The following is a 15,640-nucleotide window of genomic DNA, read 5'->3' as shown; positions in this document are numbered from 1 at the left end:
AAAGACTTTACATTTGTGCAGAGTAACTGCATGCTGTGTGGTCAAATGTCTCAGCATGTTGGAGGTATTTCCCCCTTTGATCACAGCTCTGCACGTGTTGCATCTGGCCCTAGTTTTGTCCTTTTTGGTGAAATATAACCAAACTTTGGAGCGCTTCTGCCTCGCCGCCATGTTGGAAACATTCTGAGCCGAAATACGAAGCGTCGGACGTTAGCAGAACCTATAAACGGGATCGTTGGGCAGGCGGATTAACGATTCGTAAATCTTAAAGACAAACAAACAACTGCAGCTATTCACTGACGTTTTTCAGCTCCTGGAAACACCGAAACTATCAAAACAAATACCAGATTCCAAACCTTTTGTCATTCATGATGATCCAGACGCTGGCCTCAGGGTCCACAGAAGCGTGCAGCTGACCCTCCAGTAAGGGGGCGAAGCCCCGGACCCCGACGCTCAGGTTATCCGCCGTCGCCTTGAACTGCACGTCCTCTTTAGTGACGCCCTCAGGCATGCGCACCCAAAGCGTGACGTCCTCCGCCGTCTGCTGCCAGAAGTAGATGGGATCTGAATCCAAAAGGAGCTGAAGTTAACGACCGTCCTGAACCAGCCGTCACCGACTCATGCAGAAAAATTACGGGAGTTTCTGCTGAATATTCAGAGACACGAGAGAGGAGTGGCAGTTAAAATGAATGGATAATCACAACACGAGTGGCGCTCAGTGTGATGCGAATCCAGCGATTCTACAGCAACAGCCTGAATGGACTGAGATGTTGGAGATAAGCATCAAGTCAAACCCTGAAACCAAACTTTTTTTAGCATTAGGTTCACACAAAACACACATTTCTATTGTGTTGTGAATAATAACGGAACAACAGGAAGCTCAGAAAGTGAAATCATTATTTTAGATGGAAAACAGGCCAAACTTTCTCTGCTTTTTTTTAACCTTTCAATTTCCTGTCTTTATTTTCTAAAGGCGTTAAATCAAATGATCCACTCAGTCTGTTGGTAAACTCCACAGTCTCCAGGAAACCACAACAAGCAACAATCACTGCTTTCTCATATTCTATAAATGCTAAAAATCCCCCCCAGAGCAGGCTGAACCCATTTAGAAAATAACTGGAAGATGCAGTTACGGATGTAATCTGTGGAAGTTTAAGATCCAAACTTTTACCAACACAGGTGCTGATCTTCCCCCCGATAACAGCGCCTGTGCAGCAGCAGCAACAGAAGACCACAGAGTCTGCTTCATCCAGCGCCGTGTGACACGAAATCTGAAAAAAGCTGTGATGTAACAGCTTATTGTGCTGCAGAAGACCTGCTGCCAATAAGCACGGAGGAAAATAAGGGTTCAAGTGGATGCTGAAAGTTATGGACCCGATATATATCGATATCGACTGTAAGAAATATCATGATGCGACCTTTTCCCCATATCGCCCAGCCCAAAGTGAGACAAACCATCAGTAGAATTACTGTTAAAGTTAGTGAAAAGCCACCGATACTCCAAAACCTGGTGGCAGCCACATTGGTGTAACCCAGCCAGCATGTCCATGTGGGGCCCATAAGGTTTAAATTTGGGCTGCAGATAAGGGTCCCAAGTGGGTTTGTCCGCAGTTTCCACGGTGGCCCCACCTGTGTTTGCCCATATGGGTTTCAAAGTGCAACTTGAGGGTTACCCTAAGCCAGAGATACTCATTGTGCGGCTCCTCAAGCTTTAATTGGTGGCTCGCACTCGCAAAGTAGCTTATAACAATATGGTAACAATAACAATATTTTTTGTCAAATAACACACAGCGAATACTGCACAGTATTAAAGCAATACTATGTAACTTCTCAAAAAGCCCATTATGGAGCTCCCCCTACAGGCTTGGAGGTAATGTACGGTTAAGACACTGTCGTAAATCTCTTTCTCTTCCTTGCTTCATCAGTCAACGTCTTCTTCTGTTTCTTCGGTGCCTCTGCCATGATGATAGTACTGACAATGTTGCGCTAGCTTAGCCTTATACCTGGGAGCGTGAGAGGGGTCTATTTGTTTTTGCGGTAGGTGTGCCAGAAAGCAAGTCGAAGTACTTCCGCTCAGCTCCCGGACCGGTCCAGCAAAGTTACATAGTGCAGTTATTCCAACTCAGACCCCCGAAGGGCATAGGAGACAGGCCAATCGTAATATTAAAACTCATTCTAGCCGCACAATTTTTTTCAAACTGTTATTTTGGGGTAGAAATGTTACATAGTATTGCTGTAAGTATTTTTATTAAGTATTAATTAAGGCTTAATGGTGTTTCCTAAAGGGGGCTCTGTTAAACCTGGCAACACAGCCCGCTTAAACCACCGTCACACTTGACCGCAGAGCACGCTAGCTCCTTTAGCCAGCGCAAGATGCAGGCACAATGGATCAGTTTTTAATTAAAAAAGGGCAAAAACCAGCACAAAAACCAAACGAAAATCAGCATGAAGACGCCAGAGAGGGGACGAGCGGGCAAACGTCGTGTGTACCGCGAGATGCAGGCACAATGGATCGGTTTTTAATTAAAAAAAGCGGGGGGGGGAAGGGGGAAAAAAAGGGGAAAAAAAGGAAAAAAAGGGCAAAAACCAGCACAAAAACCATGCTCATCTTGAATGTCTCACTATGATTACAACAACAAACTACAAAAACAACATGAAGAAAGTCAAGGACATGCACGCCAGCTTCCGCTCATCCCAGTATTAAGGTAAATGTGGTCTGAATTGAAAATGTATTGGCTGTGTTGTTTCTTTTTTGTGGGATGTTTTATCTGTAGAAAGGCATATTTGCAAAAGGGGACTTTAGTATGTTGTGGTAAAAGTGGCTCTTCCTAGTGCTGGGTGGTATGACCAAAAATACATATCACAGTATTTTTTCGCGGTATCACGGTTTCACGGTATATCACGGTATTTTTTTTTCATGCATAATTAGGTGTTCACAGCATTTTCTACAGATTGAGAACAGAATTACTGCAGTAGATTAACTTAGGATGGTCTATTTTACCGTCATAGAATAACGCCCCACAAAATGATGCTGTTTACAAAGAAGTGCTACTCATGATTCTAATGAAGTGAGGAATCGGAATGCAAACACAATTGCAGTCAAAATACAGAACTTTTACTGTGCACATTTCAAACATCTTTTATGAAAAATCAATACAAAAAAGTAGTGCAACTTGCAATAATTATATTTTTGCATCAATATGAGGTATTCACATTCAAATAAATGAGGTAGATTCACGTTTAAAATAAATAGTAAAACAAAGTGAACTGAACAACAGCATGCAGCATGTCCCTCTAGCAAACGCGTCTTGAAGTGACATTTGGCTCGACTTTTCTTTTGCTTTCCCCGTGTTACCTGCTGATGTGGCGGGTGCTGACCTTAACTTCATGCATTCTTGATATTCTAAGATGCTTACGGCTAATAAGGTGATGGAGCAAATTGCTCGTGTTGCCACCTCCAGCGACAACTGTAGCCCAACAACACTTGCATAAAATGGTTGTTTGGTTGACGTCGGATTTTTTTAAACCAAAAAACTTCCAAACTACAGACACGGCTCCTTTTTTTGGCACAAGTTCTTCTGTGTCAGCATGTCCTACTAGTTCTGCAGCTTCGATTTCGGAACTTTCCATGTCTATCCTATCCACCTTCACCTTCGCGTAACGCAAGTGCTTATTACCTCCTCGCACCCATAGACAGTAAACATGCGTGTTTAGAAGCGCGACACTGAAAAGGGTCCCGTCTCAAACAATGTCGCGCGACGCAGCGTTCCCCCCGTTGTGTAATCTAGAGAATATTAAAAATTCATATCATAACGAAATTATAAACCGGTATTCGGTGTGAACCGGTATACCGCCCAGCACTAGGGAAGAGCCCTTGAATTTGCTCTGCCAATGTGGCTCTTGTGAAAAAAAATTGTGAGTATCACTGGTGTAAGCCTTAAATTATTCCAAAGGCAATACAGATAAACACATCACACAAAGTAAAAGAATGTTCACTTTCAAATTGGCTAAATGCAAATTCCAACCAAAGCCACACAGCAACTTGAAATCCATATGGGCAAACACAAAAGAAAGTTTCTCCTTTTTTTCTTAAACGAATAGATGAGTCTGAACCAAAAAATTAGCCCGTTTCTGAAGTCTTTGTTGGGCTTGGTGTCCTGTGTGAAAGCACGGAGGCAGAACCGGCTGTGGAAGTCCATCTGCTGCTGATGAGCCTCTGATCCGGACAGCGAGGTGGTGACGGCGCCGCCTTGTGTGTCCTTACACACACCGACATGACTCAGCTGATTCCACGATGCAAACCTGGTGTGTGTGAGGCCAGATATACACTGAGCAATGTGCTCCATCCTGGGTACAATTACACTGGTTACCAGCTGACTCAGACCGGGGGAAAAACACGCCATCGGACCTCACATCATCTCCTCCTAAGCTCCCTTCTTTGGCCTTTGATCGTGTAATGTTTATCTCATTAGAGATAATATAGAAAACCCTCCTGTCCTTATGTTTACAAATCAACAGTTGGTGTGACTGGAGGAAAATAACTGAGCATCACTATTAAAGGCCAACTTCCATCGTCATTTCTTTAATACTGCTGTGTTCACCATTGATATTGAATGCATTAGGCGTCGGCAGCCGCAAGGAATTGTGGGACAGAATTATATCCTTTCCCTCCTAAAGGATGGTCCAGTGTGTCCTATGATCACTATGTGCTGCCGCCTGCCTCCTGCCGCGCCTGTTACGGTGTTTGCTGCTCGGAAGCAGGGGACTGCTCGGTCTGCGCTTCGGTCTGCACGGTCTGCACAGCAGGCAGTGATACGAAGGGAGAGAAAATAGGGCCAAGCCATTGTGAGGTCTGACTTTTTCCTGGAGAGCGATTTTGTGATGCAAATGTATTACTCTTTTGAACGCATATTGTTTTGAGAAGCAAAACGCTTTATTTTTTAAACCCCAGCCAATGTAATGGGTTGGAAAATGCTATATTTAGTTTTTGATGTAAACTGGCACACCCCCTATTTTTAATATTTATTAATTTAATTATTCTAACATGTATTTTCACATGACATTTCACTAGGGATGGGAATTGAAAACCGGTTCTTGTTGAGAACCGGTTCCCAGTGTTTCAATTCCTCGGAATCGTTTGGCGATTTTGCAAACGATTCCCTTATTGATTCAAGTGGGCGCGAATGACGTCACCACACAACGTTGCGTGGCTAGTCCAGTGCAGCCAGCAGTGTCGTCCATACTTGTGTGTGTGTGTGTGTGTGTGTGTGTGTGTGTGTGAAAGAGAGAGAGATGGTAATAGTATTGTACAAATGTTTATATGATGTTAGTGTAGGATAAGTTTAAGTAGGATTGTATATGTATAATATGAGTTTGATTAATTCAGAAGGAAAAGTGAATATGTATTGTTAGATGCATATTACGAGTTAAACCAATTTCTATTATGGAATATGTTGAGTTTATATTTTGCATTTGTATCAGAAATAAACGAGCATTAGCAACGTCCTCTCCTTGTTGATTTACAGAGTTAGCTCATGTACATCTTGGCTACGCAGTGCTCTCTAGCCTGTGTAACCCTTGCTGCTGGTCCAGATTTCCCTTCGGTCTGGTGCCGGTAACACCAACTAGCCGTACTGCCTTCATCAACACCAAAACGAGGCTGGAAATCGGCTCACAAGACGCAGCAGGGGGTAAGAAAATGTTCATAAATGATGTTGCTAATATGGGATGTCATACAGCTTCATGTCAAAAGAGGCGAACTATCCCTTTAAGAAAAGGAACGGCAGCGGGTTAACGAAGGTTTGTGAAAGAGAGCGTTATGAAAGCAGCACCTAGACTAAAGTCCAATAAATCCAAGCGGTAGATGAAGCACTCTGCGGCTTTCCTCACAAACACGAAAGCCTAATTTCTGCTTCTCAGATAAATCTCTCAGCGCTGCCCACACTGCTCAGAAGCCTCTGACTCAGGCCTGGTAGCACTTTCGTTCCAACACCTGTACTGTGTGCTATGCTATCACAAAACACACATTAAGTCGTCTAAAACACGGCTGGTTTCTGGTTATTACTATCACTGGTAAGAGAAGATGCACGTTCCCCCGGGATAAAGAGAAAGTGGAAGGCCATGCTCGCTAACAGTGTGATGAATAGCAGGCAGCGTGGCCTCTAACTTAAAAGATGTTTGATAAAAACAACATCATCATCCCAACACAAACCTCTTTGGACACAATTCAACCCAGAGTCTGTTCAATGAAGAGTGTCTCTAAAATAAATCCACTGTGAATCCTTCTTTTGTCTGCCAGCTTCTTTTCATTTGCTGCTGAAAAACAGGAGATACATGCCTTTCTCTCTTTCAGGCAACAGTTTTTATCTCTTTTCTGGGGGTGAAATGTTTCCTCGTTCTGGTAATGAAAGTATCAGGTATGTGACTGACGTAAGACACGACCGTCACGCTGCTGCTATCTGTGTTCAGATTCTGATTAAAAACAAGAGCAACAAAGAGAGTCTGAAGGACTGAGGCCTTGTTCACAGAAGAGTCTGAGAAGTTTACCTTCCCGTGAGCAGTAACGTCTATGACAGCCGATCTTCTCACCATCGTCTTCCTCTCGATGTGGCGAAGACAAAGATGTCAGAGAAAACCCGGCTGCTTTTTTTCCATCAGAAACGACCTCTTTAATCTCAAGATTGTCCCAAAGATCTGATCGTTTCCAAAACCGGCGACACTGGAGGCTGCTTCCGTCCTGATTATCAGTCTGGAGCACATTCTCATACTTATTAGGGACCGAGCAGTCCCTAATAATCTAATTCTTTGCAAAAGGTACTCGTAAACCACCTGCCAGTCGACGACATGAAATAATCTAAACTTTATATTTTCGGGAGTCGCTCATTGACTCTGTACCCCTACGATGCTTAAAAATGGTCTCCGCATTGGGGTTAGTTTCGCGTGGGACAACGAAATTCGGTACACTCATTCATCATGCCCAGACGCACAAAAAAGTAAAGTCTCTTGCCGCCATGGTCCCACGTCCACAGGAAGGCGGCCATTTTGGATGGAAGGTGTGTTTTGGTGCCATTTTTGACTGATTCCATGCCTCGCATATGTTCGAACTCCTCCTACAGATTTAATGCTACAGACTTCAAACTTGGCCAGGTTACTCTTAAGACATGGGGGGAAAAATTCATGGAGAAACTTTTCCAAACTCTGAACGGTGTGGGCGTGGCCAGGAGGTGAAAATCGTGTGATGGCGTTTGTGGTTTGACAGCCATCGCAAGGTCATGAAACTTGGCACACACGTCCACCCTGACGACCTCGTACGTATGTAAAGGGTATCGTGTGTGGGCGGAGCAAAATGGCTCAGTGGCGCCCCCTAGAAATTTTCAAAAACTCCTCCGCATTGGGGTTATTATGTACTCGTACGTATCCAGAAGGTATGTGCGTGTGGGCAGAGCTGCGCGACTACGGCGTTCAGTATTATCATATGTGCAGCTTTGTAAGAAGGAATTAATGAGTATATGTGTGTGGACGGACAGACACATGACTGTATTGGTCCCTGGAAGGAGAGTATAGACAGTGATAGACACATTTCCATTTCATAGTGCAGGAAGTACCTTCAAGATAAAAATAGAAGGAAAAGAATAGCTTGATTTTCCACTGCTGGAGCCCACTGACCTCATGAATAATGCAATATAATATAATAAGAGATTCTTTGATCCAGGACTGTGTCGGAGCTACCAAAACAGTGAAATATTAGACTTCCCTGAGTGATTCATATAGAGATAACTCTGTGCCAGAGCTTTCATATACAATACTCTGTGATTATTGCCAAGGCCTTGGCAGAAAAACTGTTCCAAAAAAACATTGTGCCAAAACCAACAGATCAGCTCCATATTTGACAGGGATGTGAGAAACGGAGACGTGTTCATTATCGCTCTTTGTTGTCCACAAACTAAACAAAGAAACTAATGAGGGGCGCTAAGAGCTGCCAAGTCCAACACTTCCCTTCCGAAGCCTGATGTCACTTTCTTTTCTTCGGTTTGAAGTTTAAAATAATCAAGTTGCTTAAAAATGACAAATGATCTCTCAACATGTTGAGCTACTTTTGGCATTCATTCATCTTAAAGTAGAGCTTTAAGGAGCTCTGGAACACATATTTGGACACAGGCCACTTCATTGGGTACCTCATCGCTCCTGGACCAGGTTGGAGCACTTTTTGTGTTCAGAACTACTTCAATTCCTTGTGGCATCGATTAAAAAAAAAAAAGACCCTGGAAATGTTCTATATAGATTCTGGTCCATACTGACACCCCAGCTTCACAGATATGCTGCAAATTGGTAGACATCACGCTCACCCCGTAAACTACACCTCTAACGGGCTCTCCTGCCATGAGATTTGAAGCCAGTGGAGGCCTTTTAAGTGCAGTGAACTCATTACATTTAAGAAACCAGCAGTGAAATGATGAAAAGAAAAGAGCCATTCAAATATGGGTCCACTTTGGCAATAAAGGCAAGGACATTAGCCCAATCCCAATGCCCAACCTCCATTTGTACAGCACAACTCAACAATAGGGCGATTCAAAGTGCTCTACGGAGACATTAAAACAGTAGAAATAAAAAGCATGATTTAAAATTTAAAGAAAAAAGAAAGAAATAAGAACAAAGATAAAATCAGTCGTTAAAATTAGGGCTGGGCAACGATTAAAATTTTTAATCTAATTATTCACATGATTTCCCCAATTAATCACGATTAATCGCATTTGTACACAAAATCCAAAAATGAATCCAAAAGTAGTGAACAGCTTTTAGCATTTAGTTTTATTTTAAATGTGCTGCCATATGAATGAAAGTGCCATAACATTTGTTGTGCAAACACACTTTTAACATCAGCATCTTTCTGTAGTTTTTATGTAGAAGCCTCGCTCCACTGTCTGTTTCCTTGAATGACTTGCTGCTATCAGTTGTGTGTTTTGCCTTTAAGTGATATTTTAGACTGGAACTACTACGCTGAGAAGACAATTCAACTTGGCAGTGTTTACAGATGACTTTGGTTCTGTCGACTCCGCCGTCTGGAAGAACTTTAAAATGAAAATGGCCGAGTAAAAGTTCCTTTTACAAAATAAAAGCCTATGAGCAACAGACTTTTACAAAATAAAAGCCTGTGAGCAACAGACTATTACAAAATAAAAGCCTATGAGCAACAGACTTTTACAAAATAAAAGCCTATGAGCAACAGACTTTTACAAAATAAAAGCCTGTGAGCAACAGACTTTTACAGAATAAAAGCCTGTGACCAACAGACTTTTACAATAATAAAACTTACAAGAACTGCAAGCAGTGATAACGGCCCTCGCAGCCAAGCGCAGCTCCGGCCTTGCGACCGCCTGACCGCCGGCACCGCCGCCCCAACGTGGTCATCGACGCCGTCCCGCGTCTCCCGCGCCCGTCCACCGGGCGGAGCGTGTGGCGAATCTCCCAAATCGCCTTCAGTCCACGTCAGTACGACACCAGTGGCACGTGTTCAAAGTTGGAGCGATATCTCACCTTCCAGACAGGAGTTTATGTCACTTCCTGTTTTGTGGGGGCGGGGTTTAGCGACGTCAGAAACATACCACGCCAACGTGTCAAGCGCTGCTCCGTAATGATGCACAAAAAATATGGTGCAGATCGGATGATGTCTCAAGGAGATATAGCTGTTTATATTATCTAGGGGGCGCACTGGAGTCACACTCCAATATAATCCTATTGGGCTCTTTAGAGGTTAACAAAGGTCATTCATATCTAGTTTGGTGTAAATCGGATGATGCGTGTGAGATTTAGAGGCGAACGTAGGCAAACGGCGAGGGATTGGAATGTGCCATTCTGCCACGCCCACACTATTTTGTAGGTCCTAACAAGACGCACAGGTGTGCTGAGTTTCATGATTGTCGGTGAAAGCATGGCTTGGATCTGATGTTTTTAGATGTTCTAGGGGGCGCTGTGGAGGCATTAGGCCACGCCCATCAAATATTGGACTGCACACCTGTTGGGGGGTGGATTAGGATCGATCCCAGTGAGTTTGGTGCATCTGGGCTCAAAACTGTAGAATTTAGAGCCAAACGTATGGTAACGGCGTGATGTCTGACTTCACCAAGCCGCCATAGCCACGCCTTCAACTGAAAACTGTTGGTGCTTTAAAGCTAGTTAGACCAACTTGTTATCTGTATTCTGACACAAGATCATGGTGATTAGGTGAAGGGGGCCAGAGATGGAGCTTTCCAAGTAAAAAAAGGGACTTCCTGTTCTGAGGGGGCGGGGCTTAGATGACGTCAGCATATGACCACATAGGATTGACTAGGATCCAACATGGATGACTCATACCAAGTTTGGTGCAGAATAAACTTTTTACGTGAAAGTTATAGCGTTTCGTTTACACTGGCGAGTACGCCAAGTTCGCCGCTTGGCCAAGCCCCCTAAAAATGCTCAAAAACTCAAGTCTTCTGATAACTTTTGTGCCCCCATCCCTTAACTGCATATTGACCAAAGATGAAGTCCGTAGCTCAAAATCCCTGGGGCGTGAAAATTTTCCTGCGAGGTGTGTAAATATGAAAAATGGCCAAAATTTGCCCTTTGACCCAAAATGGCCGCCTCCTTGTACGTTTTAGAGCATACCTCCAAGAGACTTTTGTTCTTGATTTGAGGCGATCTACATACATACCGAGTTTGAGATCTCTAGGACGTACGGTTCGGTCTATCTCACGTTAGGTGGCGCTGTAGAGCAGTTTGGCCACGCCCAATTTCGACTCCATTAAAAACATGTGATTTCACGCGGGGGACAATTTTGGGCAAAGTTTGGTGAGTTTTCGAATACGTTCAGGCCTCCCCATTCGCGATTCCGCGTGGAGAAGAAAAAGAATCATAAGAAAAAAAATAATAACAAGAACTGCAAGCAGTGATAACGGCCCTCGCAGCCAAGCGCAGCTCCGGCCTTGCGACCGCCTGACCGCCGGCACCGCCGCCCCGACGTGGTCATCGACGCCGTCACGCGTCTCACGCGCCGGTCCACCGGGTGGAGCGTGCGACAAATCTCTCAATTCGCCTTCAGTCCACGTCATTACGACACCAGTAGCACGTGTTCAAAGTTGGAGCGATATCTCACCTTCCAGACAGGAGTTACCGTCACTTCCTGGTTTTGTGGGGGCGGGGTTTAGCGACGTCAGAAATGTACAATGCCAACGTGTGAAGCGCTGCTCCGTAATGATGCACAAAAAATATGGTGCAGATCGGATGATGTCTCAAGGAGATATAGCTGTTTATATTATCTAGGGGGCGCACTGGAGTCAAACTCCAATATAATCCTATTGGGCTCTTTAGAGGTTAACAAAGGTCATTCATATCCAGTTTGGTGCAAATCGGATGATGCATGTGAGATTTAGAGCCGAACGTATGCAAACGGCGAGGGATTGGAATGTGCCATTAAGCCACGCCCACAGTATTTTGTAGGTCCTGACAAGACGCAGAGGTGTGCTGAGTTTCATGATTGTCGGTGAAAGCATGGCTTGGGGCTGATGTTTTTAGATGTTCTAGGGGGCGCTGTGGAGGCATTAGGCCACGCCCATCAAATATTGGACCGCACACCTGTTGGGGGGCGGATTAGGATTGATCCCAGTGAGTTTGGTGCATCTCGGCTCAATACTGTAGAATTTAGAGCCAAACGTATGGTTACGGCGTGATGTCTGAATTCACCAGGCCGCCATAGCCACGCCTTCAACTGAAAACTGTTGGTGCTTTAAAGCAAGTCAGACCAACTTGTTATCTGTATTCTGACACAAGATCATGTTGATTAGGTGAAGGGGGCCAGAGATGGAGCTTTCCAAGTAAAAAAAGTGACTTCCTGTTCTGAGGGGGCGGGGCTTAGATGACGTCAGCATATGACCACATAGGATTGACATGCATCCAACATGGATGACTCATACCAAGTTTGGTGCAGAATAAACTTTTTATGTGAAAGTTATAGCGTTTCGTTTACACTGGCGAGTACGCCAAGTTCGCCGCTTGGCCAAGCCCCCTAAACATGCTCAAAAACTCAAAATTTCTGATAACTTTTGTTCCCCCATCCCTTAACTGCATACCGACCAAAAATGAAGTCCGTAGCTCAAAATCTCTGGGGCGTGAAAATTTTCCTGCGAGGTGTGTAAATGTGAAAAATGGCCAAAATTTGCCCTTTGACCCAAAATGGCCGCCTCCTTGTACGTTTTAGAGCATACCTCCAAGAGACTTTTGTTCTTGATTTGAGGCGATCTACGTACATACCGAGTTTCAGATCTCTACGACGTACGGTTCGGGCTATCTCACGTTAGGTGGCGCTGTAGAGCAGTTTGGCGACGCCCACTTTCGACTCCATTAAAATCATGCAGTTTCACGCGGGGGACAATTTTGGGTAAAGTTCCGGGAGTTTTCGAATACGTTCAGGCCTCCCCATTCGCGAAACCGCGTGGAGAAGAAAAAGAATAAGAATAACAAGAACTGCAAGCAGTGATAACGGCCCTCGCAGCCAAGCGCAGCTCCGGCCTGGCGACCGCCTGACCGCCGGCACCGCCGCCCTGACGTGGTCATCGACGCCGGCACGCGTCTCCCTCACCCGTGCACCGGGCGGAGCGTGCGACAAATCTCGTATTTGAATAAAATCATGTTTTATCAGATTTTATAAGTTTGCAATTCATGATTGAACACTTGGACACCTGGTAAAACTGAAGTCATTTATAAACAACTGTCTGTTATATAAATAATTAAAGGTGATAGAGAATGGTTGAATGGGGCATTAATCCTTGTTCTGTGATGTGATATGTAGGCCCAAAAAATTGGTTGGGTATGTAATGGCTCAGAACCCCCCTAAAAATTTCTCTGAAACAGCTGTTACTATGCTGGGTTTAGAATGCGTTTTTTTCGTCGTTTCAGAGCTTATCTGGCAACTTCATTATGAAATATAAGTTGCAGTTGCTTGTTTCATAAGAATCAGAATTCGTTTTATTGCCATTGTTAGTGAACAGTGTTCACTAGTTGCGAAGGTCTAACTAGGGATTTGCTGCGGCGTAAGGTTCAAACATGTAACATAGGATAAAAAATAAAGAATAGAAAATGTATGAATATAAAATGTACAAGGTGTGTACAACAATACACAGTATCCAATATACAGAGCAACAACAGTGCAGCTTCATTAGTGCAATTTTAATGATGGTAAGGTGACTGGGGCAGGTTATGAGGTGATTATGAAGTGTTCATAAGTCCAACTGCAAGGGGGAAAAACTGTTTTTGTGACGGGAGGTTATGGTTCGAATGGACCGAAGCCTCCTGCCCGAGGGGAGTGGTGCAAATAGTCCATGTGCAGCGTGAGAAGGGTCAGCTGTGATCCGATCTGCTCGCTCCATAGTCTTGGAGAGGTGCAGGTCATGGATAGATGGGAGGCTGCAGCCCATCACCTTCTCAGCTTTGCGCACAGCTTGCTGCAGTCTGGGTCTGTCCCTGTCGGAACTGACCATGAGCTGCTCGGAACGGAGCTTTGTGAAACTGTAGTCAGTGAAATGCGCAGCGCAGCGCAAAGGAAAAGTCGGCGGTTGGGGAAGCTTTTAAAAATAAATAAAAGCCATTGATTGCAAACATTGCTTTCCGGGGGAAGAATAGTCCGCTTTTACAGCCTCGAAAGGTACACAAGTTCCTGTTTCTCGCCAAAGGGGCGTGTGTGAAACGGAGTGGCTGTGGACTTGGGTGCGGGGGGGGGCGATTGCTGAAAAAGTTACGTCACTTTTTCACAAAAATGGATAGGGGGATATATATTAAAAAGGGGAGTACTTGAAACAGAGGTTCTGACACTTGCTGGCACTTCATGAGTACTCCCCACAGCGGGGAGACTCAGGACTAACACCAAAAACGGGGAAAAGACGATTTGGATTCTCTATCCCCTCTAAGTAATGTCACAAGCTGGATTCGAACCGGCGTCATAAAATGAGATGGGGTTCAGAAACATGTGAAATATCCACTAGGCTACAGATCATTATTGGAAATCAAGAGTGTCAAAGAGTTTATATTCATAGTTAAGACTCGCGATGCAGCACTGTGACGTCATGTGAAACCCTCCTATAGCCTGTGTTCTTTATCACGTGATTCTTTTGGGGCTGGCCGGCCTGGTTTAAACAGGTCGATTTCGTCAGTCGCTCTCAGTTCATGAATGTTCTCCGGACGTTTAATGAGCTTAAAGTTTTCAAACAGTTGAAAAACTGCTGAACGCTTTTTCTTCCCTTTTTTTGCAAATCTTCGATTGTTGGACTTTATCTTTCCGAGGTAAGTTTTGTTAAGTTATTTTGTTTTAATCAGTTAAGTTTGACCGTGATTCTGTTTTGATAATTAATACTTTGAAGTTTATTGAAAATTACTGTTTGAAAATATCAATCTTTTTGTAAAGAGAAAATACGAAAGAATGAATTAATGTAATATTAACTGTGTAAGGTAAGGGCGTTAATAGTGTGTTTTTTGGGACGCTCTCGGTGGCTTGCTGTCGGTGGCTTGCGTGCCTCGTGCTGCGTTTAATAGCATGGCTGCTAACAAAAGGCTGCAATGTAAACGAACGGGGAGACTGGCGTTCTTACGCTAGCATCCTGCCAATATGGTGGATAGGGACGGGCCGCTGTACTACGACGATTGTCAATAGTCTGTTCACTTTTCTTCGGTTGAAATTAAAAAGGATTTTGTTTTATTGATAATTGTGTAGCAAATGTAGACGGTATTTAAATTACATGCGTTTTTAAGGAGAACTCCGGTATTTTCAACATTAAGCCTCATTGCTGAGAGAGGGAAGACATGTTTGTAGTTCTCTCGCACTGGAAATGCAATACACCTAGCCGCATTTCTGGTGCGAGAGAACTACAAACATGGCCTAAATCAAAAAAGCGCTGAGGGGGGTTTTAAAACATTGCAGACGACTCAGAAAAGAGGCTTAATGTTGAAAATACCAGAGTTTTCTTTTAATAAGCCGCAAAGGTGTGTTTTTTTTTTGTTTGTTTTTTTTGTGCTGCTGTTTTAAAAATAAGTGACTGATTTTGATAAGCTATTTAAAGTAAAGGCTGCCGTCGGCAACCTTTATTTAGTCATATTAGCTTGAACTGTTTTGGGATTCTGGAAGTAGAATATTAAATGGGCTGTTTAGGAAAATTCCCGAATTCTGTAGCTTTCTCTAAAGCCTGTAATCATGCTTGCAAAAATCGAGCGCTCCCGGCTGTTTTTAACCAGTCACGTTAGGTTTATTATTTCTCTATCTGAGCAGAACAGTCACCAACCACGTGTTCCAAGCTGAGCGTGAGTCTGCCCCTTGCTTGTGTGCGCGCACACTGGTGTGAACTCACGTGCACAACCTCGTCCACAGAGGGGGAGTGACCTGAAAGTCGGAAAATTCGAAATTAAACAACTTTCAGGTCCTTCCCCCTCTGTGGACGAGTTTGTGCACGTGAGTTCACACCAGTTAGCGCGCACACACCAGGGGGCTTGCAAGGGCTTGCATTGTTTTGTTTCATGTTTGGAATGATCAATAGAGAGCAGAGGAGCTTGGTTTTATCTGTTATACTATTAAATATATATATATTAAAACTTTTATACTTGTTAAAAGTATCATGATATCATA

At 43.9% G+C, this 15,640-nt stretch overlaps 1 protein-coding gene across 1 annotated transcript in view; it reads right to left on the bottom strand.

Moving 5' to 3' along the window:
* nudcd1 (NudC domain containing 1) overlaps positions 1–15,640 on the bottom strand; it is a 462,800-nt gene that overhangs the window by 32,048 nt on the left and 415,112 nt on the right. The window contains exon 6 of the mRNA XM_075449601.1: positions 357–564. Within this exon, the coding sequence (XP_075305716.1) occupies positions 357–564 (208 nt within the window). The remainder of the gene's footprint in view (positions 1–356; positions 565–15,640) is intronic.

This window comes from Odontesthes bonariensis, chromosome 18 (assembly GCF_027942865.1).
Source record: "Odontesthes bonariensis isolate fOdoBon6 chromosome 18, fOdoBon6.hap1, whole genome shotgun sequence".
NCBI lineage: Eukaryota > Metazoa > Chordata > Actinopteri > Atheriniformes > Atherinopsidae > Odontesthes > Odontesthes bonariensis.
This window is presented reverse-complemented; position numbering and strand designations above follow the sequence as displayed.